The 27872-nt window shown below is 35.5% G+C and overlaps 3 protein-coding genes across 7 annotated transcripts; 2 read left to right on the top strand and 1 right to left on the bottom strand.

The window, feature by feature from the left end:
* The first annotated feature begins 29 nt into the window (after positions 1 to 29).
* LOC110729103 (sodium/pyruvate cotransporter BASS2, chloroplastic-like) lies at positions 30 to 5982 on the top strand. The gene is made up of 13 exons (XM_021908810.1): positions 30 to 446; positions 578 to 674; positions 1567 to 1696; positions 1815 to 1856; positions 2010 to 2123; positions 2223 to 2285; positions 2789 to 2916; positions 3257 to 3338; positions 3965 to 4016; positions 4556 to 4653; positions 4746 to 4904; positions 5385 to 5474; positions 5569 to 5982. Exons 1-13 carry the CDS (start codon positions 335 to 337, stop codon positions 5644 to 5646), a joined length of 1245 nt encoding a protein of 414 aa, XP_021764502.1. The 5' UTR covers positions 30 to 334; the 3' UTR covers positions 5647 to 5982.
* Positions 5983 to 8384: 2402 nt separating this feature from the next.
* On the top strand, positions 8385 to 17209 carry LOC110729102 (transcriptional corepressor LEUNIG-like). 3 transcript variants are annotated; one of them, XM_021908808.1, is made up of 18 exons: positions 8385 to 8653; positions 9154 to 9266; positions 9366 to 9475; positions 10743 to 11075; positions 11182 to 11270; positions 11360 to 11444; positions 11594 to 11678; positions 12249 to 12304; positions 12880 to 13182; positions 13261 to 13407; positions 13874 to 14122; positions 14420 to 14534; positions 14616 to 14725; positions 14854 to 15003; positions 15545 to 15700; positions 15789 to 15905; positions 16120 to 16329; positions 16786 to 17209. In XM_021908808.1, exons 1-18 carry the CDS (start codon positions 8613 to 8615, stop codon positions 16924 to 16926), a joined length of 2610 nt encoding a protein of 869 aa, XP_021764500.1. In that variant the 5' UTR covers positions 8385 to 8612; the 3' UTR covers positions 16927 to 17209. The 3 variants fall into 3 exon arrangements, with proteins under 3 accessions (XP_021764500.1, XP_021764499.1, XP_021764501.1); XM_021908807.1 differs by having other exon boundaries at positions 13255 to 13407; XM_021908809.1 differs by having other exon boundaries at positions 8387 to 8653; positions 9169 to 9266; positions 13255 to 13407; positions 13877 to 14122; positions 16786 to 16926.
* A 753-nt stretch (positions 17210 to 17962) lies between these two features.
* On the bottom strand, positions 17963 to 26886 carry LOC110729100 (ABC transporter G family member 32-like). Of its 3 annotated transcripts, XM_021908804.1 has the most exons (24): positions 26609 to 26886; positions 25500 to 25620; positions 25311 to 25399; positions 25117 to 25201; positions 24127 to 24286; positions 23957 to 24033; positions 23809 to 23862; positions 23489 to 23579; positions 23092 to 23393; positions 22738 to 23019; positions 22227 to 22543; positions 21970 to 22130; positions 21787 to 21890; positions 21550 to 21700; positions 21272 to 21394; positions 21087 to 21178; positions 20655 to 20987; positions 20173 to 20463; positions 20002 to 20085; positions 19784 to 19917; positions 19462 to 19689; positions 19185 to 19356; positions 18839 to 19093; positions 17963 to 18432 (listed from the first exon to the last, which is right to left on the bottom strand). In XM_021908804.1, the coding sequence occupies exons 1-24, from the start codon at positions 26884 to 26886 to the stop codon at positions 18160 to 18162; spliced, it is 4257 nt and encodes a 1418-aa protein (XP_021764496.1). In that variant the 3' UTR covers positions 17963 to 18159. The 3 variants fall into 3 exon arrangements, with proteins under 3 accessions (XP_021764496.1, XP_021764497.1, XP_021764498.1); XM_021908805.1 differs by lacking the exons at positions 25311 to 25399; positions 25500 to 25620; positions 26609 to 26886 and having other exon boundaries at positions 18096 to 18432; positions 24127 to 24296; XM_021908806.1 differs by lacking the exons at positions 25117 to 25201; positions 25311 to 25399; positions 25500 to 25620; positions 26609 to 26886 and having other exon boundaries at positions 18096 to 18432; positions 24132 to 24210.
* Between the last annotated feature and the right edge of the window lie 986 nt (positions 26887 to 27872).

Below are 27872 nucleotides of genomic sequence, written 5' to 3'. Positions count from 1 at the left end.
AGACCTTAGGTAGATCTATCAAAGATAGTGATTTTAGCAAATCAAGGACCAGTTTCACAAGTTTCATTAAAATCATAACTCTCCGATTTTGATAGTCCAAGTTGTAATCTTCAGATGACTCTTAGCCTCCTTATTTGTGGTTCTCCAGTGTCCTCGTTATCTCAAAATCTCCCATTTTAACGCTTTGCAACACTCTTTACTCCTGTTTACCCCACCAATAATTTCCCAACTTGGCAAAAATAGCATGATACCCTAAACCTCCCTCTAAAACCCATCATCTTGCTTGTTTTTATTTGGGTTTTTTCTTATCTCTGAGAAAATTTGAATTATTTCAATGGCGTCTATGTCAAGATGCGTGTTAAAAGACTGTAAATTTCAGCTTAATGATGCTGTTTATTACAGACCCAATTCTTATTTTTCTTCAAGAAATGTCCAATCTCATTTGGGTATGTTTGATTTCTGGAAAATGTCTTGCTTCATTTTATTAATTTTGGGTTGTTCTTATTTGCTTTGGAATTTGCAAGTTATGATTTATTATGTTGTAGTATAATGTAATTTGAGTTGTTTTGATCAACAGATTTTAGACATGGATTATCTTCACCTGAAACTCAAATGACTTGTCTTGCTACTTCCCAAAAGAAGTCATTGAATCCTATTGTTGTTCACCCTTCAAGGTATTCTTCTATGCTGTGAAAATTATGTAAGCTTTGATGAAAAGAAAATACAAGGGTCCTATAATTTGAGGATTGTAAATTATTGAGTATTTGAGGATTGTAAATTGTAGTATATTGATTATTTGTTGTGCAACCAACTAACCTTATGCTAATGTAAGATGTGGTCCTGTTTTTGGAGGTTGTTGTTTGGAACCTTAGTTTTTTGAGCTTGCAATGTACTTTGTTTTTGGAATGTGAATCTTATTGGGATGACATGATGTCATTTGAGGGTGAAGATATGGAGAAAATGGTGTTTGTATATGAGATTGATCATGGATTGCATATTACTACCCTATTGGAGACCGGATTTTGCTTGAGATTATATATTGAAGGAGTAAAATGTTGTTGTTGTGGGCATTGATTTGCTTCATGTTCCAATATTAGAAATTTAATGCACGTTTTATTTTATTTTTTTTAAAAAAAATCAATCAACATCTACTTTTTTTTTTTTTTTTTTTTTTTTTTTGCTTTTTTATCTGTCTTGAAATTATGCATTGACTTTATCAGGCAAATAACTTGCATCTGTAAAAGTTTTTCTTTTTTGGACGGTGATCGTCTCACAAAAAGATTCAAAACAGTAAGAGCTTTTACAAACAGAGGGGAAGTATCTCATTTTCGTAGCATTATCTATCTTTGTCTTGGTTGAATTTTGTTATCCATAGTGTTTACATCAATGCTTTAGTTAAATATCATTAGCGTTTTTTTTTTTTTTGAATAGCAAGTATCATTAGCTTGATAAAGGTTGAAATTTGTAAAATAGCAGGCTGCCATTTGATTTACATTAAGGACTGGTCTTGAATTTGAGTGTTCTGTTCTTGCACCTGTTACCGTTATGACACTTGATTGGCTGCAGGTGTAGGAGTTCCTTATTTCTGTGCAAGGCAGCAACAGACTACTCTGGAGATGTTCCCAGCAGTGTCGTAAAGGAAATGAGTCAGTATGAGAAGATTATTGAGGGTTTGACAACTTTGTTTCCTGTCTGGGTATGTCTTATTGGGTGTATATATAGCTATATGTTTGTGACATTTATTTAATTTCTTTCAAAAAAATGATGTTAAATTGATCGAACACTTGACTGTGGTTGTGCAATCTATTACACAGGTCATACTGGGAACACTTATTGGCATCTATAAACCTGCTGCGGTAAACTTGCTAAATTCACTGTCTTGTGCTACTTTAGTACTGTTAAGGCATAAATGTAATTATTAATGTAGTACAAGTATAATTTTGTATAGTGACTGTTATGGGGTTTCTCTATATTTTTAATAGTGACCTTTATTGGGGTTTCTCCTGCAGGTAACTTGGTTAGAAACAGATCTTTTTACTCTTGGTTTGGGTTTCCTCATGCTTTCAATGGGATTGACTTTAACATTTGATGATTTTAAACGGTGTTTGCGGAATCCATGGACTGTAAGAATAATTTTCATTTCATTCAAGCATCTATAATTACTTTTAGGATGTAAATGGTGGTAACCAATCTAATCCCCCCCCCCTTCTCTCAATTTGCAGGTCGGAGTTGGTTTCTTAGCACAATATATGATCAAGCCTATGCTGGGGTTCTTAATTGCATTGGTACGTCTAGATCCACATTCCAAGTATCTGATGCCCTTCTATAGGTTTTATAAAACTCACTTTCTAAGGATGGTGTATTATGATGATAAATGAATCTGCTTTTAGATGAAACAAAATTGAAATATGATAGCAATTTTACTAGGTGTATACATGTTATTGATTGTTGAATGAGTTCTGTAATATGTATTTGCAAACCGCTTCTTGCAATGAGTTATTTCACATGGCAGGTGTGCCTTATTGCGTTGTTTATATTAAGCTACTGTGGTATCTATCAATTATGTCGATTTTTAGATACCTTATACTCGATGTTTGTGAGACCTTATTTATGAAGTGATTTTGGTTTATATAAATTTTTGTAACCTCAGGGTTTTATAATACTGTTGTCTATTCTTCCTAATAGTGAGTCTGTGCTATTAGATTGAGGGAGTGTATTCCCATAAGATATTGGTTTAATAAACACAATATAAGCTACTTTCACTGATTGTCATTGATCTCTTGTACAGACTTTGAAATTGTCCGCACCTCTTGCGACTGGTCTGATTCTTGTTTCATGCTGCCCTGGAGGCCAGGCATCAAATGTTGCAACCTATATATCAAAAGGAAATGTTGCACTCTCAGTTCTTATGACAACGTAAGTTCAGTTTGTTTATGTACCTGGGGAGCGTTTTGAGCTTGAGAAAGATCTGTGGGATAAACCTGTATTATGAATAAGCTTTAGGACATAAGTTGAGTCTGCATTTGGTTAAGTATTACTTAATAATACTTGTAAATTATGTTGACACCCAATGACATTTTTGGTTTACGATATCACACTTACACACCATGAACTTGCAGCGAGATTCTTATTTATATATATACATTAAACGTTATCCTTTTAATTTCTCATTCTGTATTTAATCATTTTAATATTTTGTGATATCATTTGGGACTATTGGATATATGCAGCTGTAACATTTTTGTGATATATGCAGGTGTTCAACCATTGGAGCTATTATTATGACTCCACTTCTCACTAAGCTTCTAGCTGGCCAACTGGTCCCTGTTGATGCAGCTGTGAGTCCACTCATGCTTAAATCATAAAATGGTTGTTTGTCTATCACAATTATTCGATTTAAAAAAAAAAAAAAAAAACAAAACAAAATAAAAAAAAATTGGTATTGTTATGGGTGTGAGGATGCTGTACTAAATGGAAGGGCCTAAGTTAACCTTGAAAGAGTAAGAAAACGAAGACAAAAATGATATATGAGGCCATAAGTCAATTAAATATTATAACTCTGTGTCTATAAAGAGAAAATTACAGGGAATAGACAAACAGGAGTCATAGGACAGAAAGAAAGTAAGGATATACAAATTACTGCCTTCGTTTTTATAGCTCTACCATTCCCTTTTATTTATATTGATAATGTAGTTATTATCACTGAGAGAAAATTAATCAATTGTTAATGTTGTTGTATTACTGAAAGAGAGAGGAGATCTAGCAATTCTTTTTTTTTTTTTTTTTTTGAATAAAGATCTAGTAATTCTTTTTTTTTTTTGAATAAAGATCTAGCAATTCTTGAGCACTGGTAACTCTCATATATGAGGAGCCTAGGTTTATGAATGTTGTAAGTATGTGTGCATGCTAAGTGTCGGTGTTGGTCATCACTGAGAAATTTTTTCAATTGTTTTCCTCTTTCCAGGGTCTGGCTCTGAGCACTTTCCAGGTTGTCTTGGTACCGACAATTATTGGAGGTAATTTGAAGATGGTGTTTGACCTTCTTTATCTTTTATGATAGATTTTTATTTGCAATTCATAGTATGATAGCCAATGGGCTGAAGTTCTATTGCCGAGTATGGCTAATTGGGTATCCATGATGACATTAGCAGGGGTTTAGTGGTTCAGAAACAGCCTCTTTGCTAGTTTTGGCAGGTCAAGGCTAAGTTTGCGTGCATATTTGGCCACCCTAGATCACACCTATGGCAGTAGTCATACTGCATTGTGTTGTACTTTTTATATACTAAGTCCCATCAGCATACTCATCTCAGGCATGACCTTCCCAGCCCTGCATAAAACGCTGCTATATGGTTGAGGGCCATCCCCTAAACTAATTCCCAAGTGAAAAGACCTTCAGAATGACGATTGGTGTAATAACTTTCATATTAAGTAGATTAATCATTGATTTATCAAGGACCTAGAAATGAAGATTATATGGTGGCTGTTGTGACTTGTTTTGGTCCCTTTATGTATGAAAAATACACAAATCAGTTAATTGCTTTCCACTTTAATGCAGTCCTGGCGAATGAATTTTTCCCCAAGTTTACTGCAAAGATCATCACAATAACACCTCTGATTGGAGTGATCCTCACTACCTTGCTTTGTGCTAGTCCTGTAAGTTTTTCCAACATGTAATTTTATTTTTTCTTTATCTGTACCTTGATGACATCATATAAGCCAACTCTCGTTCTATCCCTATGTGTTAGATTGGACAAGTTGCAGGTGTCCTGAAAGCACAAGGACCGCAGCTGATTCTGCCAGTTGCACTCTTGCATGCTGCTGCCTTTGCAATTGGTTACTTTGTCTCCAAATTATCATTCGGTGAATCCACTTCTCGTACTATATCTATAGAATGTGGGATGCAGGCAAGTTGCTTCTCCCTTTTTTCCTTGAAACTCTTGAAACTCAATCGTGGACAGTGATATTCTTTTGCCATCATGTTTTATGCTTAATATTTCAATTTGAATGCAACATACTTTATTCTTGATCTGCTGATTGACATATGGTACATAACATAAAAATTGAATTTTGCTCTGAACTTGCTTAATACCTGAAACATACTTTATATACATCATATAAATTGACTAGGGGTAGAGGTAAGGCTTCATTCTACTCACCTGAACTCCTATATGAACTTACCCGAAATTGATTAGCCCAATACCTTGGCTATTTTTGGCCTTTATTTGAACTGTTGACCCTTGTCTGAACTCATCTGTACCCAGTATAATACAACTAGGGCTCTTTTGTTTGGAAGAGATACTTAGGTATTTGTGAAAACTCAAATCTATTCGTAAGGTGAAAAGAACTATTCTAATTAAGTTGATCTTTCTACATGCATGTTTCAGAGTTCTGCACTCGGGTTTCTGCTGGCTCAAAAACATTTCACAAACCCACTTGTTGCTGTCCCTTCTGCTGTGAGCGTGGTTTTCATGGCGGTATGAGTTTCTGTGCCAAGTCTCTATATTTTAAGTCATTGTCTATTTGTATATAGCAAACTGAGCCATTGTTCCCCTCTTTTGGCCTTTACAGGTCGGTGGTAGTGCTCTCGCTGTTTACTGGAGAAACATGCCCATTCCTGCTGATGACAAGGATGATTTCAAGGAATAGAGAAATCTATCTCATTATAAATCAGAGGAGTCTTTTTCTTTGTCGAAAATGGCCAAATCTAGGAGCCATTTTTTTCCACATTCCATTAATTATTCCGTCGAGAATAATGAATTTTGTTTAGGTAAAATTATTTAATTAATATTAGGTACTCGAAATCGAAATGGTGATGTTGTTCCTTTGCTTCTTCCTCCCATTCCCCTCATTGCGTTTTGAGATTTCAAAGTAGGGGGTGAAGAACAAGTTCACAACTTTCACCTCGAGATTGAAATTAAATGATATTGGAGTACTTCTCTTGTATTTTTGACCCATTGCTTACAAAGTTTTGTCAAATTCTAATTACGATTTTTTTAACATGTTGGTATTTTTTTTTTCAAGTAAATACCTCCAATAAAAAAAAAAAAAAACAAAACCTACATATACAATAACAAAGCTTTAGTCCCAATGACTTGGGGTCGGTTAACATGAATCTTCACAAGGAATCATATGGTATAAAGAAAGGACATAGCAAAATAATCACTTGAAAGAGCTTGAAAAAGGTGAGTAAAGTTATATTAGCAAATGAAAGTATATGGAAAAGAGTTCAAGAAAAATCAAGGGAGTTTTAAAAGGAACCTAGAATAAAGTTCAAGAAAGTTTTAAAGGTGATTTAAACGTTGGAGTAAAAAAACATAAAGGGTTGTGAAAATTTTAGGAAAGAAAAGCAATGCAATTCATAAAATATTAGTGGACTAAAATAGTAAAATAAAAAAACAAAAATAAATATAGAAAGTATATAAAAAACAACACATCATTGACATAAATTTTCTCCCTTCATACCGCCCTATCCAACACCATAGTTTTCCCAATACCGAAAGTACTCATGTCACTCTCAATCACCTTATTCCAAGTTTTCTTAAGTCTTTCGGTACCTCTACTTTGTAATTCTTTAAGTCTCCTCACTAGAGTGGTACTTGGTCTCCTTTTTACATGGTTAAACCATCTTAAGCGATTCCCCCTCATCTTGTACTCAATCGATCTAACCCCTATGTACTTTCTTCCTTATTATCTTATTCATCAACCAATCCTTTATTCTATGGTTACACATCCATCGCAACATACGCACCTCTGCCACATTCATCTTATGCACGTGACAATGCTTTAAGGGCCCAACATTTTGTACCATATAAAAAAGCAGGCCTTATTGTCATTTGGTAGAATTTTCCCTTTAATCTATAGGATATATCGGGATCAAATAAAAAACTCATTGCACTCTTCCAATTCACCTAACCTGCTTCAATCCTATGAGTTACATCTTAATTCTCCATCCTTTAGAAAAATAGATTGCACGCAGACAATATTCCCATCCAAGGAGATCACCCTTGCCTCATCGTTTCCCGCACCGCTAAACTTACATTCCAAATACTCTATCTTACTTCTACTCACCTTCTAGCCGCATGACTCCAATGTCTGTCTCCACAAGCTAAGTCTAACTTACTTTCCGCACCTTCTTTCGTCTCATCAATCAATACGATATCGTTAGCAAACATCATGCACCATGGTATATCATCTTGAATCAAATTCGTCAATTTTGTCCATGACTTTAGCAAAAAGAAAAGGACTAAGTGTAGAACCTTAATGAACTCCAATTGTAATTGAGAACTCTTTAGTCTCCCCAATGGTGGTCCGCACACTTGTGCTAGCTCCCTCATAAAAGTCCATTTTTCTAAAAATATCATCATTTTTTTATACGGTAAGATACGAGGGTGCCCCTCCTATCATCACAGGAGGGGTGGGGGTGAGGATCAAACTCTAGTCACATCGGGGGAATTGGAGGCACTAACCATCCCTCCACTCCTTGATCCTAAAAAAAGGGTCATCATATATTTTAACTAATGTTGGATATCATGGTGCCACATGTTTACCCACTTTAGTATTGTCATAAATTCATAGCGATATTTTAAAATAGAATATCCATATACACGTATTTATCCACTCGTATTATTGTTATAATATTTACGCGTTTCTATCCGATCCTATTATTATAATTTCCTTAAAATTAATATTTTAAAATAGGAAATTTTAGATATCATACTATCTTGATGTTAAAAGGTGCTGTATTGGATCAGGACGTCATTAACTCAAGTTAGGGCTGATTCTCTTCAGCTTATTTTCAGTTTAGTTCAGTTCAGTTCAGCTCTAATCAGTTTAGTTCAATTCAATTTAGTTCAGTTCAATTCTTAATTTTCTTCTCTTATAAAATATTCAGTTCAGCTCAGTTCAAATGAATTCTGTAAATCAGAACAAGCCCTTAGTGGGCAATAATCCCCTAGGCTTTGGGGGGGGGGCTAGTGAAGATTAATACTACTTGGTCCTTACTATTACAATTAGACCAATCACAATCCTTATCACTAAATCAAGTACTGTTTGATCCAATCGGATGTTAGTTGACTACTTTAATATTTCTTACCTTTATGCATTGCATAGGATTGAAAAAAGATTTAAATCGTACATAAAAACCCAAAAATCTTCATGACATTATTTAATTAGTCGATTACCAAGCAAAACCGCAAATCCCAAAGGTTAAGGTTTGATACAATTTGATAGCGGATTAAAAAAACCCGTGAGCATTGAGACCTAATTAGGGTTAGGCTAACCGATTATTAAGTAAAATTACATAAATAACCTTCTAAAACAAGATCATAGTGACGATCAAAGTATTATAAGAACCAAATTCAGAGCAAGTCAACTCGATTTCAGTCCAAGAAAAAAGGGGAGAAAATACGAAAAGAAATAAGATTGTTAATCCCTATAAATAAGGTGTAATCAAATAGGAAGAACTTTCCGTGTTAAGAAGCAGAACAATACTGCCTTTGCTATAAAACCTTTTTCTAGTATTCAACTAAACAACAATACTACTCTTTAATTTCATTGCAAAAAACAAAAAAGAAAAAAAAAATTGAAGCTTGGTGATTCTCAGCTTTTCAACTATGTCTCAGTCATCGCAGACTAACTGGGAAGCCGATAAAATGTAAGTTTTTTATGCTGAAATTCAATTTTCTTTCTCATCAATTTATTGGGTTCTTGCTTCCAACCAGTATTAATTGGTAAAGATTGAATCTTTTATTGGGTATTTTTTGTCAATTAAGCTCATGATTTTTCATTAATTTTGAGTTGGGGTTAATGGGTATGGTCAAAATTAAGTTTTTTGATTGAATTTCTTGTTAGGTTTTGTGTTTTTTTGCTGATATTCAATCTGAATTTGTTGTGAATTTTTTAATGGTTGTTTATTTGTGATTGTAAAGTAAATTTAGGGCTTGTATTTTGTGGGGATTATTTTAAGGGCTGGTATAATATGGAGTATTATTTCAGAATTTGACAACCCAATTAAATGAAACCAAATTTGGATTGTACTATTGATTTTAAAATAAAATTTAGGGCTTCTAAGAATTTGTTGCTTATTTTTTACAGATTTTTGATTTGTTTTTTGTTTCCATTGTTGGTTGTATGATGAGTCTTATTACTTGGTAGTTGCTTGGGTGACAGGTTGGATGTATATATACATGATTACTTTGTAAAGAGGAAGTTACATGCTTCTGCTAAAGCTTTTCAGCAAGAGGGAAAAGTATCTACAGACCCTGTTGGTAAGTGTAGCTTCAAGAAAGTTATATATGCTGAATATTGAAATACGCCTCTTTTAATTGTTGTTCTTGGCTTGGTGTTCCCTTCTTTTGATTTTGTAGCAATTGATGCTCCTGGCGGGTTTCTCTTCGAGTGGTGGTCGGTATTTTGGGATATATTCATTGCAAGGACTAATGAAAAACACTCAGATGCTGCTGCTTCTTATATTGAGGTGTGATTTTTAGCTCGTCTAGTGTTGAAGGGTTTTTTTTATCCTCTTTTACAAACTGTATGGGGGTAATATAGAAATATTAGATTTCATGGATTTAGGTTAGAAAGGGGTTAGGTAGTTTATCGTTATCTTTGTTTCTAGTGAAAATTCATTTGTCGGAACTTCAATCTGGGATTCAGGGGCTATGTTGTGTACAGTATAATAATTGATCTGAAAGTTTAAATTTGTATTTCACTGATTTGAATTCTGCTTTTGTAAAAGTGTACTCAGTGTTTCAGTAAGTGATTTTTTTTTTTTTGGATTTTGACCAAATGGAAAACCTAAACGTCCAAAAGTACTGCAGTTCAACGGTTGTCACTGATATTAACAGATTAGCTCCTTAGAAGAAAGTTTTGCGGTGAACTTAGAGTCTCTTAAGTTCTGTTCCAGGGCCCTCGATAACTAGAAGAAGAGTCAGAAAAACTCTTGCTAGAGGGAGGGGTTATAACTAGCCCCCTAGTGACTCCTTTTCAATTTTGTTGAAGATGGATGAAATATGCTTAGAGTCTCACTCATTCTAACTATAAGATTGAAGCTAACTGTGGCAGGTGCCCCTGTTTTACTATAATGCTCCCTTCTACCATTCATTGTCAATAAAGAATCAATATCTTTGAATTATATGGAAATTGCCTGGCCCTAGAATAGAATCATAGATCTCTTGCTGGTCTTTTGTTGGGGCGGGTTCAATAAGGTTTCAATTTTATAAGCACTGAAAGACAATACCCCCCAATGATGTTATTTTCCTCCCTGGAAGAGATTAAGACGCAGTCTAGGCCTAGGCTTGTTTCTCTTAGAGTGGTGGTGGGAGGGTAAATGTACTTGAAAGGACAACTTTGCACACACTGCTCTACTAATTTTGGGCCACATAAGAAGCTGAGAACTGAAACATTGATCTCATGGACTATGGCTAGAATGTGTTTGCATGTTCTTGTAAGCTTGAAGGTTCTTATATAAATCTATGGTTTCTTCATTTTCCTTGTAGATTTTTACAACAACTACAGTACCAAAGCATTTTATTTTGTAGTACAAATATTGGGTGTTAGATAATCACCAATAATGTATCACAATAAACAAGTTTCTACTAGGAGATTTTCCCTGTCCATAGAGGCAACTAAGCGGCAAAGGCTGGATTACAGGATTCTCACACCTCGTAGTAATGGATAATGTATGCTTTTTTTCATCCATTTTGAAGGTTGATTAATGTTTTATCTTTGCTTCTAAATGACAGACTCAAATGTCCAAAGCAAGGGAACAGCAACAACTGCAAAAATCACAACAGCAGATGCATGTGCAGATGATGTTACAAAGGCAGGCACAACAACAGCAGCAGCAGCAACAACAACAACAACAGCAACAACAGCATCATCAACAGCAGCAGCAACAGCATCAGCAGCAGCAACCGCGGAGAGATGGAGGCCAACTTATGAATGGCAATGCCAATGGAATTACAAATTCTGATCCTCATATGAGACAACCTGGAAGTGCTAGTGCTATGGCTGCAAAGATGTATGAGGATAAATTAAAGCTGCCAATTCAAAGAGAAGCATCAGATGACATGAAGGTAATTGTATAGTGAACTTTGTGATATCCTTTGCTGTCTCTGAAATTCTTGAAGGTCTCTCTTTTTCCCAACTTCAGTCAGTAAGTGAGACCCTTATTTTTTTCAGCAAAGGTTTGGGGATAATGTAGGCCAGCTCCTGGATCCAAATCATGCGTCAATGCTGAAATCAGTTTCAATTGGTGGCCAGCATCAAGGGTAAATTATGTTCAATTTTGTTGTTGCTCATCTCATTGGTTTCTTGGTACTCCTATATTAGCTATTGAATCGAGTGTCTACTTCTTAAGGCAAATGCATGGGACTCCTGGAAGTATGTCAGGGAATCTTCCTCAGTATCATAGTCGGAGCCCACAACTTCCCCATTCTATACAAGTATGTATGGGTTCTCATAATCATCAAGGCTTCTTGAGTTCTGACGTTCCTTTTTATATATATATTTTTTTATTTTGCGGAGACTGAGTGGCCTTGCCAAACTGTCTTCTCGATTTAATAGTGCTCATACACATCTCTTTTTGGTACAGGACATAAAACCTGAGATGAATCCCATGATTAGTGCTAGAGCGGGTGGTCCTCCTGGTCCAGAAGGGTCGTTGATGGGTGTTCCTGGTAAGTTATTTAGTTTTTTTACAGGACACTATGCAACCTGGTATGTTTTTTAAATTTAGAAAGCTTGAAGCATAAGAGTCTAGAGGTTGGTGTCTCAGTATGTTCTTAATATTCATGTTACTTTTTTATGGGAAATTTGAATGAAGATATTCCAATTAATTACATGAATATGTGAGTTGATATGCACCTGCTGTTTCAAGGACTTTATCCCTCTACTAACGTACTATGTGACATGTGTAGTACATGTATGATGATTTAGACTAATTTAATCCTTCTGTATTGAACATTTTCAGCCTGAGATTACTAAATGTCATGTGCTTGGTTGTTGTCTTGTTGATGACAAGAAAAATTAAAGCTTCATATCTGTGATTCGATTCGTAATTGTTTTCTTAGGAGATAGAAATTTTTATTTGTGATCTTTGAGCGTTTTGGTATATCTAAGTGGAAGTTTATGTTTGGTTGGAGGGACTTGGGGAATATTATTTTTTCTTATTTCTCTAGCTTTGATTTTGGTGATTTATTTTTGTTACTTGTGTGGTTTATCATGATAATTAGATGCATATGTTGCAGGATCAAATCAAGGTGGTAACAATTTGACATTAAAAGGGTGGCCACTACCAATGGGTGTAAGTCATCTTAATGTTCTTCACTCTTTTTAAAATAATCAATCGATCTGTTACATGTTCTCGTTTGTATTCTTAAAGTTAGAAATGTGATTCTGTATAATCTTTAAATTCAAATAATACATGTGTCATTGGCTCTTCTCGTGTTTCATTTCAAGCTGACTGTATGCTCACATCCACTGGAAGCCACTGTGCTTGTTTTACATAGCCTTTCATGATTATTGAAAGGATATCACTCCAAACAGAGGGGGGGGGGGGGGGAAGCAGTCATTGATAGCTGAACTTAGCTAGGACGATTTGATGTGCACTTTCTTGTTTCATAAACAGTGGCACTCTTTTCTGCTACTTTTCCTCTCTTCCATGTCTCCACAGGATTTTAACTTGGTGCTCCAAGAATGAAACTGTTTATGCACTGGTCAATGTGGTCATTATTAATATGCTATATTTCATATTATTTTGTAAAAGGTCCCTCTCATGATTTATAGGTTTCAGTCTTACCGTAAATAGTTGAAATATTATGCTTCATGTTGTAGGCTGCTGTTGTTGACTTGTTTATGCCATGTGGTTATGATTTTTAGAATTTTGATCCGCTGCGACCTGGGGTTCTTCCTCAGCAAAAATCTGTGAATCAGTCACCTCAGCCTATGCAGCATATTCAGCTGCAGCAACACCTTCTCATGCAAGCACAACAGAACCTGGCTTCCCCATCATCCATGGATCTCGAGACGAGAAGGAGAATGATTCTTAATAACAACAGAAATGTGAGTCTTGGGAAAGATGGACAGCTAAATAGCGTTGGCGAAGTTGTCCCAAACGTTGGTTCACCAGCACAAGCTGGTTGTCCAGTTTTGCCTCGAGGGGACTCTGATATGCTAATGAAGGTTTATACTTGAAGTTATGCATTATTGCATTGGGTTCCTGGTGTGTTATATTAACATATGAATTTTTTGCAGCAACAGCAATCAAACAACCAACCTAAACAACAAAATCCTCAAAATGCACTCTCTAGTCAGTCACCTCAGATTTCTAACCAGCCTGATAAAATGGGCTCTGCCAGCATGACAATGGATGCCAGTATGCCTAATTCATTTCGGGGAAACGATCAGGTTTGTTATTTTGTGGTTCAAAGTTGGGATTTCTACACAATATTTCATTGCTGTGTATGAATGATGCTCAGAGGCTATGCAGAATCTATATTATAAAAATTCTTCATGAAGTTGTCTTGTTGACGTTGTTGTTGAACATTAGATGACTGTGCTGCATCACATATTAGGGTGCATTCTCTTCATTTATCTGAGCAATCACTTAAATTCTACCTTAACTTATTTAGACCTTATATGAACTTATCTTAACTTGTTAGAAAAGTTGGTAATTATTAGTTGAACAGTTGAAATTGGATAGCCCTTGTTGGTTTTGAGCTCAGATAAACATGTTTTCCAAGCATGATCTTGAGTTTTTTTAATGGCAACTACAATTTTATTTAATTTTATTCTATTCTCAGACCTACCTTATTGATGCTTTCAAAGGGCATTGTTACCTCCACTCTCTTCCATTATCTAATTGTTTTTTTAGCAGGCACCAAAAGGTCAAATAGGGAGGAAGAGAAAGCAGCAGCCAAATTCTTCAGGTCCTGCTAATAGCTCAGGTACTGCAAATACTGCAGGCCCTTCCCCCGGTTCAGCACCTTCTACACCATCAGCGCACACACCAGGGGATGTCATGTCCATGCCAAATTTACCTCACAATGGTTGTTCCTCGAAGCCCTCTCTTGTGTTTGGCTCTGATAGTGTGGGTACACTCACATCAGCCCCAAATCAAATGGTAAGCAGCTTCTATTTCTTGTCAAAATTACAAGAATTAGATTGGAGGAAGGAGCTGTTGAGGTCATTGGTAGGCAATTGAAAATGGTTTAGATATGGCAACTTGACCTTGTTAGTTGAATCTTGAAAGTTTTGCTTGGTCAACAAGTTTAACTAGGATTTTATTAGATATTTAAATTGAACTTTTGATGGAAGTAGTGGAGGACTGGAGGTTTGCGTTTTCTTTGGTGAGAATATAGAGCTTATGCTGTGGATGTCTTTTGGATGTGATATATGAAATGTTGTGGTGGAATTGCAGGCTGAAATGAACCGCTTTGGTGATGAAGCAACTTTGGATGATAATGTCGAGTCATTCTTGTCCCATGAAGAGGTAGATCCAAGGGATATGGGTCGTGGTATGGAAGTCAGCAAAGGTACTTGTTTTTCACAAGCATTGTTCCATGCATTTAAGGTGCATCCAGTGAGTGGAAGTAACATGTTTTCCACTATTCTAGGTTATGTATTCAAGGAACTGGCCCTTATTCAAGCCAGTACGAGCAAAGTCAATTGTTGTCACTTCTCCCCAGATGGAAAGCTGCTTGCTACTGGTGGCCATGATAAAAAGGTTATTGCTTGAGAATCTCTCCCCCCCCCCCCCCTCTTTTTCTTATTATTATTTTTTGTTTTTTTTTAAATGTTAGGTCCATTAGAGACTTAGAGTGTTGAACATTGTAAATTGAAATCTTTTGACAGGCTGTGTTGTGGTTTGCTGATACTCAAAAACCAAAGTCCACTCTTGAGGAACATACTCATATGATAACAGATGTTCGATTTAGTCCAACAAAGTCACGGCTGGCAACATCATCTTTTGACAGAACTGTCAGGGTCTGGGATATTGATAATGTTAGTATACACATGCTCTACTTCTTATGGCCTCTCTTGATGCTTAGTAGTTGTAATATTTTCAACTACATCTAGGACAGTAAATCTCCTGTCATCATCTTTATTTTTGCAGTTTGCATTGATGCATTTTAATTTAAAGTTCTTGTTTCTGCAAAAATGCAAATTATGCATGGATTTAATGCAGATAGGTGGAATATGCGCGTGCAAGCTTAATTCTGCTTCTGTACTAGGACACTAAATAAATTCTGTTTGGCTAATTTCCCACCCACTTTACCAATAGTTACAAGGAAGTTTGGCAGCAAGCCTTAAAGATCTCTATTTTCTTCTCTTCTAAAATTTAATATTTTAATATTGATTAAATTAGAGGGCAAATGTTCTCCTTATTTCTTGTCATTTTATCTCTATCACATTTTAGGAAAGTGTTGCTACTATTTGAATCATATAAAGGAAATTTTTTATAGTGGGTTTGTTAGATTGCTGGCACTATTAAAGTTTGATTTTTTAAGTTTCTCATGTGATTTTTAAACATCTCTTCTTTCAGACTGGCTACTCGCTACGGAATTTCACAGGTCACTCTACCTCTGTTATGTCGTTAGACTTCCATCCTACCAAAGAAGATCTAATGATCTCTAATGATTCAAATGGGGAGATACGAGTTTGGAGTATCAACAATGGTAGTTGTCCTAAGGTTATAGAGGTATGAAGTGTGACATAACTCCATATTCTATACTTTTGTGTCACATGAAATGGCTTATTGAATTATGAAATTGCTTTCAATTTTTCAGGGTGGAACAGTTCAGGTCAGATATCAGCCTCGTACTGGCAAGTTGCTTGCTGCTGTGTCAGAGCTGGTTGTCAACATAATTGATATGGACTCATACAGAGTCGTAGAGCAACTACAGGTGATGATTCTTCTCACTATTATTTGGTTGTATTGGTTCGACTTGTATTCTGAGCATAATTTGCTGATGCTACTGTGGCTCATTTGACCTTACTACAATATTACTTCGTAGTATGTAAGATTTTAATGTAACAATTTTAATATGGAACTTAAGATTATACAAGCAACAATATGCGTAATCTGATTGCCTGAATTTATTCGGTATTCGGTATCAGGGTCACTCTCAAAAATTTCATTCAGCCTGCTGGGATCCTTCTGGTGAACTTCTTGCATGTGTAAGTGAGGACATGATTAGAGTTTGGAGTGTTGGTTCTGGCAGCAGCAAATGGCGATGTGTGCACGAGCTTACCGGCACTGGCAACAAATTCAACACTTGTGTTTTTCACCCTGTTTATTCTTCTCTTTTGATAATAGGGTGTTACCAGGCAAGTTTCTATCTCTTCTCTACTTTTAACATTTCTATACTTTCCATGGAGTAATTATTTATTAGAAGTGTCAACATTTCAGCCTTTGTTATGGTAACATAAAACAATCACCTCGTAATATTACCACTTTATTCTATGCCATAGCGTTGCACGGGCATTAAGAACCACAAATTTAGGCATTTTATACAGCAAGATTTGACAGTAGAATTTTGCAATTATATCAGCTGGAGGGAGAAAAGGAAGAGAAAAAGGGGGGGGGGGGGGGGGTGGAGTCTATATTGGCCTTGTGGCATCTTAGCATAAAATTCCAGCTAAAACTTTCATTCTGCGCTTGGCAAGTACCCTTTGTAATCTTTAGTAACAATCTTTCCTTAGAATATCAGATATACCTTCAATGTAGTTAAGAGGCTTCAACTTTTTATCTGTATTAAAATTCACAAATTGTATTTTTGCCAGAACTTGGAACTTTGGAATATGGCGGAGAACAAGACGATGACATTGGTAGCACACGAAGGACAGGTTACTTCATTGGCTACATCCGTCTCAGGGTTGGTTGCTTCTGCTAGTCATGACAAGTGTGTAAAGCTCTGGAAGTGATTGGGCTCACATGTTTTTTTGGAAGACCCGATATTTTATAGAGACTAGACCGACTTTGTTTCTAGAAACTTGTTCCTGGAACGTGTTTGAAATTAACGATAGAAATCATGTTTATATTCCTATACTTAGAATCGAATTGTCTTTTGCTTAGTGAATAGGATTGGATAGAACATGCTTGTATTTGTTTTTTCTTCTAGTGCTAACTCAGCAGTTGTATGATGATACTAAACAAGCTGTCCCTTTTCATTTCTATAAAACGCATAACTTGTTATACTGAGTTGCAGGATATGATCTAATTTTCCTAAATTGTAAATTGCTGCAGATTTGTTTAAAAGAATTGCTTCCTCTTTTGTGGTTTATACGTTAACAAAAAAAATAGTCACGTGAGATTTTGTTATATTTATCTTGATGCACTCTTTTATATTTTCAACTTGCATAATATTTACTCGTATAATTAAAGAAATACAATGTCAAAAATGTGCATTAGGACACGTAAATCCCCCTATGGTACAATAGTTGGGGAATAGTGAAGCTGTGAAGTATGAGTAACATGAGCCAGCGCTGTGGGATCAGAATTGGTAACCTGTCTACAGCCACTAATCTTTCTGTCATCCCTAATTTGATGCCGAATTGATTGATTCAATAAGCTTATTCAGTGACGAATTTGATAGGTACTGATAATGGAGAAAATTAGGTTGAAGTTTAAATTTATGCTTGATGAAATCACTTTTCTTGCTTGTACAATTCCACTCCATTGCACCCTTCCCCCCAACTCTCGAAGTGTCTAGTCTGCAAACTCGGTCGAATTGACTTGTTAAAGGTTTCAGTCTAATAGAGCAGTTCATCTTACCAACTAAATACGATTTACACGTACAATATTTACCAAGCTAGTCTACGGCAAGGGGTTGAACTTGTGGTTTAATACCATTCATATTACAAGTTCAAGTGCAATATTCTTGCCTTTCGGATTTTCCCATTCTCGAAGCATAGGATTTCTGGAAGAGTTGAAAGCATGTATGGAAGGGTATTGGCAATGTTCATCAACTATTTAAGAAAAATTTTATTATTACTGATATTGGAGGGGTCTGAAATGCATATTCATTTCCTTCCAACATTGCAAAACAAATTGTAATATATCCCAAAGTATAAAATCAATGGCCTATATGTATGTAGATTTGCTATACAGATAACTCATTACATGTCTCTTTTAAGAGCTGATTGTAGAGTGTTCTATCACCTTTTCTGAAAGTTGAATGATTTTATAGCGTAAGCGAAAATGACAGCAAATAACAAGCAGAAACTGGCTACCAAGATACCGGCAATGCCCACAAAATCATTCCTGAACCCTAAACCATCTTTCAGCAGTTGGCTTATAGGTACTGAGCGAACCCCGTCTGATAACTTCACCAGCGTGTTATCATCACCATACTGTGAGGTAAGAAGACCATAAAGACTCCAGGCCACCGGGTTGATCCAATAATACCACCTCCACCATACAGGAATTCTCTGATGTTGTAAGGAATTTAAGTTAGTCACCCTTGAAAATAAATATATACAAATAATAGTATCCTAAAAAAAACTATGAAACATTGGTGCGTGGTGCGTAGTTTTAGTATTGTAGCAAAGCTCCAACACTACGAAATAAGGGTAATGCTACACATCTTATCGCACCAAGAAAAGAGTCTTATTTACTAAACAATACATAGAAATTTTCACCCCATGCAGAGTTAATGTAAAATATAAATAGGGGCACGAGTCAACCTTGAATTGAGTGTAAAAGGCCTTTTTAATTTTATTCTAATACCATAATAAATAACTTTAGCCTTTTTTTTAAACTAAAATATTGTTTATGCCTTAGACCTTTAGAAGACAGAATTTTCATTTCCATAAGCTGATTTTAGTACTGCATTACCTTGTAAGGGATCATGAGGCCACTGAAGAGGTTCCATAGCATATAGAAAGGAGCAGCTATGATGGCGGCGACATTGTGATTGGGTGTTATAGCAGTAGTCATCATTCCGAAAAAGGTGAAGTATAGTACTGTGAAGAACGCGAAGAACATATACCAAATAAACTTCAAAGCTGTCCATTCAAATGCAGCCATGGCGTAGAAAACTGCTGCATAAATGATTGTCTGCACAAAAACATAAGGAAACTCTATTGCTACCTGCACAATCGACATAGGAGGCAACAATTCAGAATTAGTAAATATTTCCATGAAAAAAAAAGATACAATCAGAGATAGTATGAAGAAATACCTGTGCAAATGCAAACGGTAAAGCTGAATACAGCCCTGCAGCTCTTTCTCTGTAGGAAACAAATCTTTCAATGGAAACAACAGGCTGAACTGCTGTTCCATTTGTAATTCCGAGGAAGAGTACTGCTGCATATAGCGATCCCATTGCATTAATAATGTCCTGCTGAGTTTCCCTTCAAAATTTCAACAAGTAGTGTTAGCAGAATTACTTAAATATCTTTTGCCTTAAAGCATTTAGATATGGCTGATAAACAAAGGCAAAAGTCCAACTAGTTTACTTTTTAGAGCCAAATTTCCAACATATCGATCCAAGCATCAGGGAGATGATAATGGTGTAGAAGAAACGAACTGCTGTGTACTGAGGATTCCGCCAATAAGATAGATTTTGCTTCCAGAGACACGTCAGGAACTGATCAAAGAATGATCGAGAATATTTGGTTGGAAAAGATATATCTTTAGAGTTACTAGGTGGTTTACTGAGACGATCAACCAACTCTTTGTTATACCTGAACCAAAAGAAGGGGCAAGTTAGGCTATAGTATCATGAACAATGTTGCATAATCAGGTAAAATTAAATACTAAGTATAAAATTGCACATACTGAAATAGCCGAGAGCTTTTGTAGATTTCTGCAAAATCTACATCAAGGCGTGCTTCTTCTGCCATTGAAGTAACATCAAGCATCCATGCTGCGGGGTTATAACCAGGCTTGATCTTCTGCACCCCTTCCACTGACTATAAATTTATCGAAACAATAAGGATTAGATAACATTTTAACAAAAGTAACTGATTTATAACTATATTTGAAACTTCACTAACCTCAAAATAATCAACAAGTTTGCAAGATCTTGGTCCGAGTGGGCCAGCATAAATGACTTGCCCCCCACGCTTCATAAATAAAAGCTGCCATGGATACAAATATAGGTGTAAACACACATCACCATCATATATGCTTCAGAAACGAGGGCAGTTATAAGAGAGAAAAGGTACCTCATCAAATGATTCAAAAATGTCTATGCTTGGCTGATGGATTGTGCAGACAATTGTTCGACCAGTGTTTACGATGTTCCTCACAGTTCTCATCACAATGGCTGCAGACCTTGCATCCAATCCGGTTGTTGGCTCATCCATGAAAATAATTGACGGGTTAGCAACCAATTCAACAGCAATTGTTAACCTCTTTCTTTGTTCTGTTGACAAACCATCAACTGCAGGTAGACCAATCAACGCTCCACTCAGCGATGTGAGTTCCACAAGTTCCATTACTTCATTTACAAAAGCCTGGAAAAGAATGCCAGAAATATTTATCAATAACAACAAGAAAAAATGGCCAATACAGATCTTTCTAAGGAATTTAATTCATTAAGACCGACAAGAACAAGTTTTATACAATGGAAGCAAGACAGCAGCCTAGCTCACTAATTAGTAATCTGGAAAATTCAAATGGGAGAAAACTCAGGTGACACACATACCCTTTGAGTCTGCAAGTCAACTTCTGATGATAAGCGTAGCCAAGCAGAAAACAGAAGTGATTCCAAAACAGTTAAGCACGGGGAATGAATATCATTCTGTTCACAGTAACCAGATACTCTTGCAAATGTTTCTTGCTTTTTGGGATGACCCGATATGAATATACTTCCTTCTATGTATCCGCCAGTTTTCCTACCAGCTAAAACATCCATGAGAGTTGTTTTACCAGCACCACTCACACCCACCAATGCTGTGAGAACACCAGGCCTGAAAGATCCGGTGACATCAACCAGCAACTGTAATCTATCCTCTGATACGCCTTGTTGTTTCATCTCCTGTTTTACAAGATAGGATTACAGAAAATTATTGCTGAACCAAGTACATTCTAAAACCTTATTGATAATTGAAGAGAAAATTGGACCTTATGTACTTACCAAAGGAACATCCACGTAATAATTGACATTACTGAATGACATTGACAGTGGTTGAAATGGTAGAACCATCCCCCTTTGTGTACATGGTTTTCCTTTTTTGAGTAAGGTCACAAACAGAATAGAACATAAGTTTCTTATACACATAATATTAAGAAAGAATGGAACATATATATAAAGTTACAAACCATTCAATGAGCCTGAATGCTGCAAGAATTCTCTCAACTGGATGACCACAGTTTCACCCCTCTTCTTCCTTTCCCTCTCTATGAATTCGGTATTAGAAATTACAGCTTGTCTCTTTCCAAGGGCTGATTGATTAATAAAACATAATGTGATTAGTATAATTTGCCTTAATGCATGGCCCATCATTTACAGCTTTAAAATTTGAACTGAAGACTGAAGACAAGGCAATACTCTAACTAGGATAGACTTCTACAAAAAATACAGCAGATATGTTGCTTACGATGAAGGTAATTAAGGTTGAATGTGAACATGACATTGAACAAGACTGTATATGCAACCATTACGCCTACTCCAATCCAGTACCAGTAGCTTTCTGTGAACAAGCTCCTTGATCTCAGTACTGCTTCACCGAGTCTTGAATTCCCAACAGGCTTGAACAAACAAACAAAAAAAAAAAAACAGTTAGAACGTTTGAAATATATCTTGAACTACAACGAATAATAAAAGAGATAATTACCTTATCCCAGGAATGACCACTGAACTCATTCACAGAAACTGCATTTTGACAATACATGAGGGGAGAAACCCAGAAACCCCAGACCCACCAACGAGGGATGCTATCTGTACAAATCAACAAACTACGTCAAGGTTGGATCTTGGATGTCTATACATAAAGGTACCTGCAAAGTACTTATTTTACCTCTTGAAATGATGTATCCACCTAGACCCATCACAACCAACATGGCAAAGGATCCGAATGTGTTGGCCACAATCATACTTCGACCTAAGGATCCCATCACACGGAAAAGTCCCAAAGACATTTGATGCAAGAGAAAGTAAATCAAGAACTGCTTAAAGAATCTGTACAGAAAAATAATAGTTAGCCAATAAGAGTTCATGCAGGAGACTCTACAAATCCAGACAGAATAGAAGAATCTGCTTTTAAGCAAAGATTACCTTATAATGTTGGGATCATAGCCAATCACAAAATATGTGACGATCACCCAAACACCGGATTCAATTAGTGAAGTTGGAATGCTCAAGAGCCAAGAAGGGATAGAATAAACCCAACAAGGGTAGAAGTGCAAGTCCCTATGCTTGTAGATAACTGGAAGTTTCATCACTAACATGGAGACCTCGGTAAATCCATTGAAAAGAATTATAACCATGGAGAAGTAGAGTGCACCAAGGTAGAGGCCTCCATCATCAACTGTATTATGGTGCATCTTTGTTCGGAAAAATACCGTCATTGTAATGGTAGCAACAAAAAGCAGCTGCAAAAGTGCATTGACAAAAAAATCAGGATTGAGTAATCCACTATGATGTTAGAGACAATAAATGACAGAAACATTGTTGGCCTCTGCAAGAGTATAATGGAGTCTTGTTCTCAACAAAGATTCAAGATATTATGTTGTTCTAAACCCACAATTTTGACCTCTTTATACCAGGAAATTCATAGCTATCTTACCTGTATAAACTTAAAGACATAGATAAAAGAGTTTCTATTCATTAGGAGCTTCTGCCATGAATATCCGATCTTAAGAAGCTCCCATTTCTTGACACCATATGCAGAAGCTGATAAAGCTGCAGGATGACTATTCCACTTATTAAAAGGTATAAATAGATCCCGACACAGATTACTCCCCACAGAGAAAAAACGGAATGCTTGTGAAAATTTTTCTACAGGAACATATTGATATGCGCGAGAAAGATCAGACCAATACTGCTGTTGGTCCTTCTTTGATGTGACCTGTGAACAAAGTTTGTAATGAGTAACACATTCAGGTAGGAGCCTAGATTAATTTAAGCCAAGGAACTCTACCTCTTGCAAGAAATCTGCAACATTTTTCCTCTCAGGACAAATAAACCCCATGGATGCAAAGAAATCAAGAACAGAATCGCGTGGTCCTTGATAAACAATCTGACCTTCACTTAACAGTATAACATCATCAAACAGCTCAAAGGTTTCTGGAGCAGGCTGAAGGAGAGAGACCACTGTGGTCCCATCAAGTGCACTGGTTGAATGTTTGAGATACTTAATAATCTGGTAAGTAGTTGAGCTATCAAGTCCATTTGATATTTCGTCCATAAACAACACTCGAGATTGTCCTGCTAATAATTCACCTATTAAAACAAAAAGAACTCTACATCAGCAAAAAGGATACAATATCCAGCAGGCAATTGTCATCAATGAGAAGATACAATATCATAGTTAAAACCTGTTGTGAGCCGCTTCTTTTGGCCACCAGAAATCCCTTTGATCATCTCATCACCAACAAGAGTGTCCGCACATATATCTAAACCTAAAATCTTTGTATAAATAGTTTTAGTGCTTTATCAAAAGAAGAAAGAAATATCTTGTTGGTGTTACAAGGAAAGCATCAAAGTTAAGCTTAAGGCCACTTTTAGAAAACAAGGGAAACATTTTGGAAAACAGATTGGTTATCAATGTAATCAATTTGATTATCTGCCAAAGACATAAAATATCTGTATTGTCTTTAATACTGATGCAATGTATAACGCAAAATTAGTACAATACCTTTAGTATATAATCCACAAGAAGGCTTGTATCTTTTCCATCCAAAGACATAGCCTGCACCAGTTATACTACATTATTGAAGGTAATGACTTCACAAAACCAAACTATTAAGCAAGGACTACAATACATATTAAAAGACTGCTTTAACCTTGATAAATATGTCAAGGTCTTCTTCAGGTTTTAGTCTAGATTGCTTCTCTCTTCTCGCAAGCTCAAGAAGCATATCTGTCATAATGGTATACAATGTAATACATCATCAGGAAGCAATATCCAAGTATCGTGTCAAAATAATAAGAAAGCAAGATAGAACTAGCTTACCGTACTTGCTTCCAACACCTTGACAACGTGCAGCAAATGCTAGAGTTTCCCTAACAGTCATCTCTGCTATATGGCAATCCTGTTGACTTACATATGCTGATGTCCTCTGAGGAACGAACTCTCGGAGATCATGCCCATTATATGTGATTCTCCCTGACATCTTTCAATTACTAAAGAGATATTAGGAGGTCATACTACCACAACTATTTTGCATGCATATCATCCAAATTGCACAGTAAATAAAATAGTGTCCCCTCTTCCAATTTATTTTTGATGTTTCTACTTCATTTCATATTCTTACAAAAAAAGAGATCTTGCTTATCATGGATGTCTTGTTTATCATTTTTCTTTTGGAAGGGTGTCTCTGAGTTACTACTCCTCCATACAAAAACAAGTACAACTCAGCTGAATATCAGCAAAAACTTAACAGTAAAACCAATTTGATAACTAACACCTTTATATATCACAAATTCATAATAATATTAAAAGTTACTTGTCAATATAGAAAGAGTTTAATACAAACATGATTACCAACAAAAAGCCTTGAGATGATTAGCTTAAAAAAAGACTAGACTAGCAATAATTACTTGGTGAAAGGAAGAGAAAGCGAGATACTATCAATAATTAGACCCTTTTTAAACACCATTTGGTCACTTTAGGATATTGACAGCCCTAATTAGCTTGGTCATGATCTTGATTACAAGAATAACAGTCAAGATGTTGACTTTGCGGTTTAACAAATTACATAAATCCAAAAGTAGACACTACGTTTGACAAAGGAAGTAAATAATACTCCGTAAAAGTTAACCAATTTGACACAGAGGAAGTAATCCGTAGTTAGAAAGCTTAAACAATAATGAGTGGTCAAAGTTAAAGTCCTTAACTATCAAAAAACAATATTGGACCTTTAATTCGTGATTAAGACACAGCTTATATTATATAATGATATCAAAATCATCCTTAGACTAAACGAATTAGAATCTTTGGTACCTGCAATCCAGGTGGAAGGCGTCCTGCAAGAGCTAACAGCAAAGAGGTCTTCCCAGAACTAGGAGGGCCTAATAGCAAGGTCAACCTACAATGTTTATATGTTATAATCAGTCAACTATATGTAAATACATTAAACAAAAAATAAAAAAACAAAAATAAAAACTTAAGAAACATTGATGTTATAGTTTAAGCACCTGGAAGGTCTGATTATACCACTGATATCATCCAATATGGTAATTTTTTTCCTCTTGCCAGGAAACAAATGCAACTTCCTCAAGAGAGCCTTCGACAATGTGACAAATAATTCCGTGATTAAGACATTGGTTGATAGATAATTAGAAACATAATTAATATAAGGAATGTTAATCATAGTTTGGTTTCACCTCAGACATGTTGAAAATGAAATTTGGAATTGTTGGCAACGCCCTGCTTCCTAGATGAACATATGACTCTACTGTCAAGTTCAGAAAGCGAACTTCTACCTTTGGAAATTCCAACTCTACCCTGTAACACGAATAAAAGAAAAGATTTAAACACTTAAAATCACTTGCTATTAAAGCTTTTCATTATTATGGCATCAAGTAATAAAACTTTACTATACATTCATGTTATAACAAATCGTTATTTTCAAATTAAATCGTTATGTATAATCATTAGACATATAGCATTACTAGTACTACTACTTTCATTTTAACACAAATCGCGAATCCTCCATTAACAATAATTGATATATATTGATCAATAATTTTTTTTGTAAAGTTATTTACTTATCAACTAATTACGCGGTGAGTTAATTATTGTTATTGTTAGTATTTACCCAAAAAAAAAAAAAAAAAACCTTCCAATTTCTCCTCTTTCTCTATTTTCTATTATTATTTGTTTGTCCAAAAAATTTCTAACCACTAGCTAGATTGCAGTATTCATTTCAGCAGTAAATACAAAAAGCTAACCACCTTCCTAGCTAAAGTAGCTTACAACCTCTTTCCTCAAGCAATTCGTGCTCCAAAATATAAAACAAACAAAAATCACGCTTACATTTCTCTTCAATTATTCAATTTCATTTTCTACAATTTTTCACAAACTCATACTGTAAAATAAAAAAAAATAAAAAAAATAAAAAAAAAAATCAGAAATTAACAAGATCACATGCAATGGTACTAAATATATATCTCCAAAATCAAAACCAATCTAATACATTAATTTGTACAAAGTATTAAAAACATTTTCACATAATATCGTGTTAGATTTGTTTTAATAGGTAATTAAAAATACTCCCCTGTTTATTTATTTTATTGTCACATTTTCACTACTACATATGAATTGACACAACATTATCACGGGACATCGTATTAGATTAATTTCAATATCTATATTCAAAACATCAACATTTTATAATTTTTATCGCTCTAATACGAGTACCTAATTAAAAACAATCATAGTGACAAGTACAACATTTAAAAAAGACCGTGAAAAATCAAATGAAGCAACTTACGCTTGAAAACGGCGGCGCATTCGATCAAAGAACAACTTAGGATCATTCTCAACAGAGCTAAAAAGACGATCCAAAACAACCTTACGTTCATCAGCTTCAAGCTTACCAACATGGATCTCCTTAGTATCACCAAGAACATTCCGGAATATTCCACGACGTACTCTTGTGTACGTCGGAAGTCTCTGAAGTGCCGCCCATCTTAACGCCTCTTCATCCTCTCCTTCTTCTCTAAACGACTCCGATCTCGCAAACACATTCTCGGCCCCCGAATTCCACATTACTATCAAATAATCACGTCTTCTCTCAAGACTGTACCCTGTCGTATGTTATTACAAAAATAAAAAGAGAGAGAAAATGTGAATATGAATGTGAATGTGGGTTAGTTTGAGGTGAAAGGAGGATGAATAAATGGAAGGAGTTGAGCAGCTGCCATTGTAATGAGGAGTATTTATTTCAGTGTTTTTTTTTTTTTTAAAAAAAAATTAAAGATTTTTGCGTGTTAGTAGTATTTGTGTAAGAGTAGTAGTGGTGTAGTGTAGTAGTACTGTCTTGGTAGTTGGATTTTTTGGGCATGCAATAAATTTCATCCTTCCAACTTTGTTTGTTTTTCCATCTCTTTCAATATTTTTCTCTCTCTTGTTATTATTATGACTTTACTATTGTGTGTGATTTAATTTGTGTCAATTTGTACACCCGTTGTTTATACCATGCCCATGTTATCCTTCTGGCTGGTGTAATAATTGATACAGTTTGTGATATTGTAGATAATATTGAAGCTCGGAAATAAATAAATAAATAAAGGCTATGTTGATATACTACATCCGTTAATTGTTATCTGTAATTTTGAAATATATTCTACTCCGTATCTTACAAATGATAATTTGAAATTGCTGATAACAATTAACGGATGTTGTATGTAATTTTAAAGGTTAAATATGAGTGTTGTAATGGTGTGATGATAATTGTAAAATTACATTGATTAGTGTTAAATTGTTTGCTCATTTGATTATAGAAATAAGTTACTGCTCTTCTAGTAAAATAACAATTGGAATAATTTTCCATCTTAAGAGGGGAATTTTAGTCTAAAATCCTTCCTAGGATGAGTTTGATGATGTTCGATACAACTCTTGCGCCTTAAAGTCAAAGAACTAGCCAACTGCTCTAGCCTTCTTACTGATAGAGTATATAACATATTCCTGGGCCTCAACCATCAGGTTAAGCTTTTGGTTGAGATGATCCTTCAACATGTGGTATCAGAGCCAAC

The sequence above is a fragment of the Chenopodium quinoa genome, unplaced genomic scaffold (assembly GCF_001683475.1).
Source record: "Chenopodium quinoa cultivar QQ74 unplaced genomic scaffold, ASM168347v1, whole genome shotgun sequence".
NCBI classification, from domain to species: domain Eukaryota; kingdom Viridiplantae; phylum Streptophyta; class Magnoliopsida; order Caryophyllales; family Amaranthaceae; genus Chenopodium; species Chenopodium quinoa.
Note: the sequence above shows the minus strand (reverse complement) of the source record. Positions and strands in the feature narration are given on the sequence as shown.

What these genes read in the sequence shown, in the direction of transcription:
- LOC110729103 (XM_021908810.1), top strand. Translation starts at nt 335, where the DNA reads ATGGCGTCTATGTCAAGATGCGTGTTAAAAGACTGTAAATTTCAGCTT. An exon ending in CTCTCAGTTCTTATGACAAC is followed by an intron (nt 2,917 to 3,256) that starts GTAAGTTCAGTT and finishes TGATATATGCAG; the next exon opens with GTGTTCAACCATTGGAGCTA. An exon ending in TGGTCCCTGTTGATGCAGCT is followed by an intron (nt 3,339 to 3,964) that starts GTGAGTCCACTC and finishes TCCTCTTTCCAG; the next exon opens with GGTCTGGCTCTGAGCACTTT.
- LOC110729102 (XM_021908807.1), top strand. Translation starts at nt 8,613, where the DNA reads ATGTCTCAGTCATCGCAGACTAACTGGGAAGCCGATAAAAT. An exon ending in AACTGGGAAGCCGATAAAAT is followed by an intron (nt 8,654 to 9,153) that starts GTAAGTTTTTTA and finishes ATTACTTGGTAG; the next exon opens with TTGCTTGGGTGACAGGTTGG. An exon ending in CATCAGCCCCAAATCAAATG is followed by an intron (nt 14,123 to 14,419) that starts GTAAGCAGCTTC and finishes GTGGAATTGCAG; the next exon opens with GCTGAAATGAACCGCTTTGG.
- LOC110729100 (XM_021908804.1), bottom strand. Translation starts at nt 26,886, where the DNA reads ATGTGGAATTCGGGGGCCGAGAATGTGTTTGCGAGATCGGAGTCGTTT. An exon ending in TTTTTGAATCATTTGATGAG is followed by an intron (nt 20,086 to 20,172) that starts GTACCTTTTCTC and finishes TATCCATGGCAG; the next exon opens with CTTTTATTTATGAAGCGTGG. An exon ending in AACTTGTTGATTATTTTGAG is followed by an intron (nt 19,918 to 20,001) that starts GTTAGTGAAGTT and finishes ATAAATTTATAG; the next exon opens with TCAGTGGAAGGGGTGCAGAA.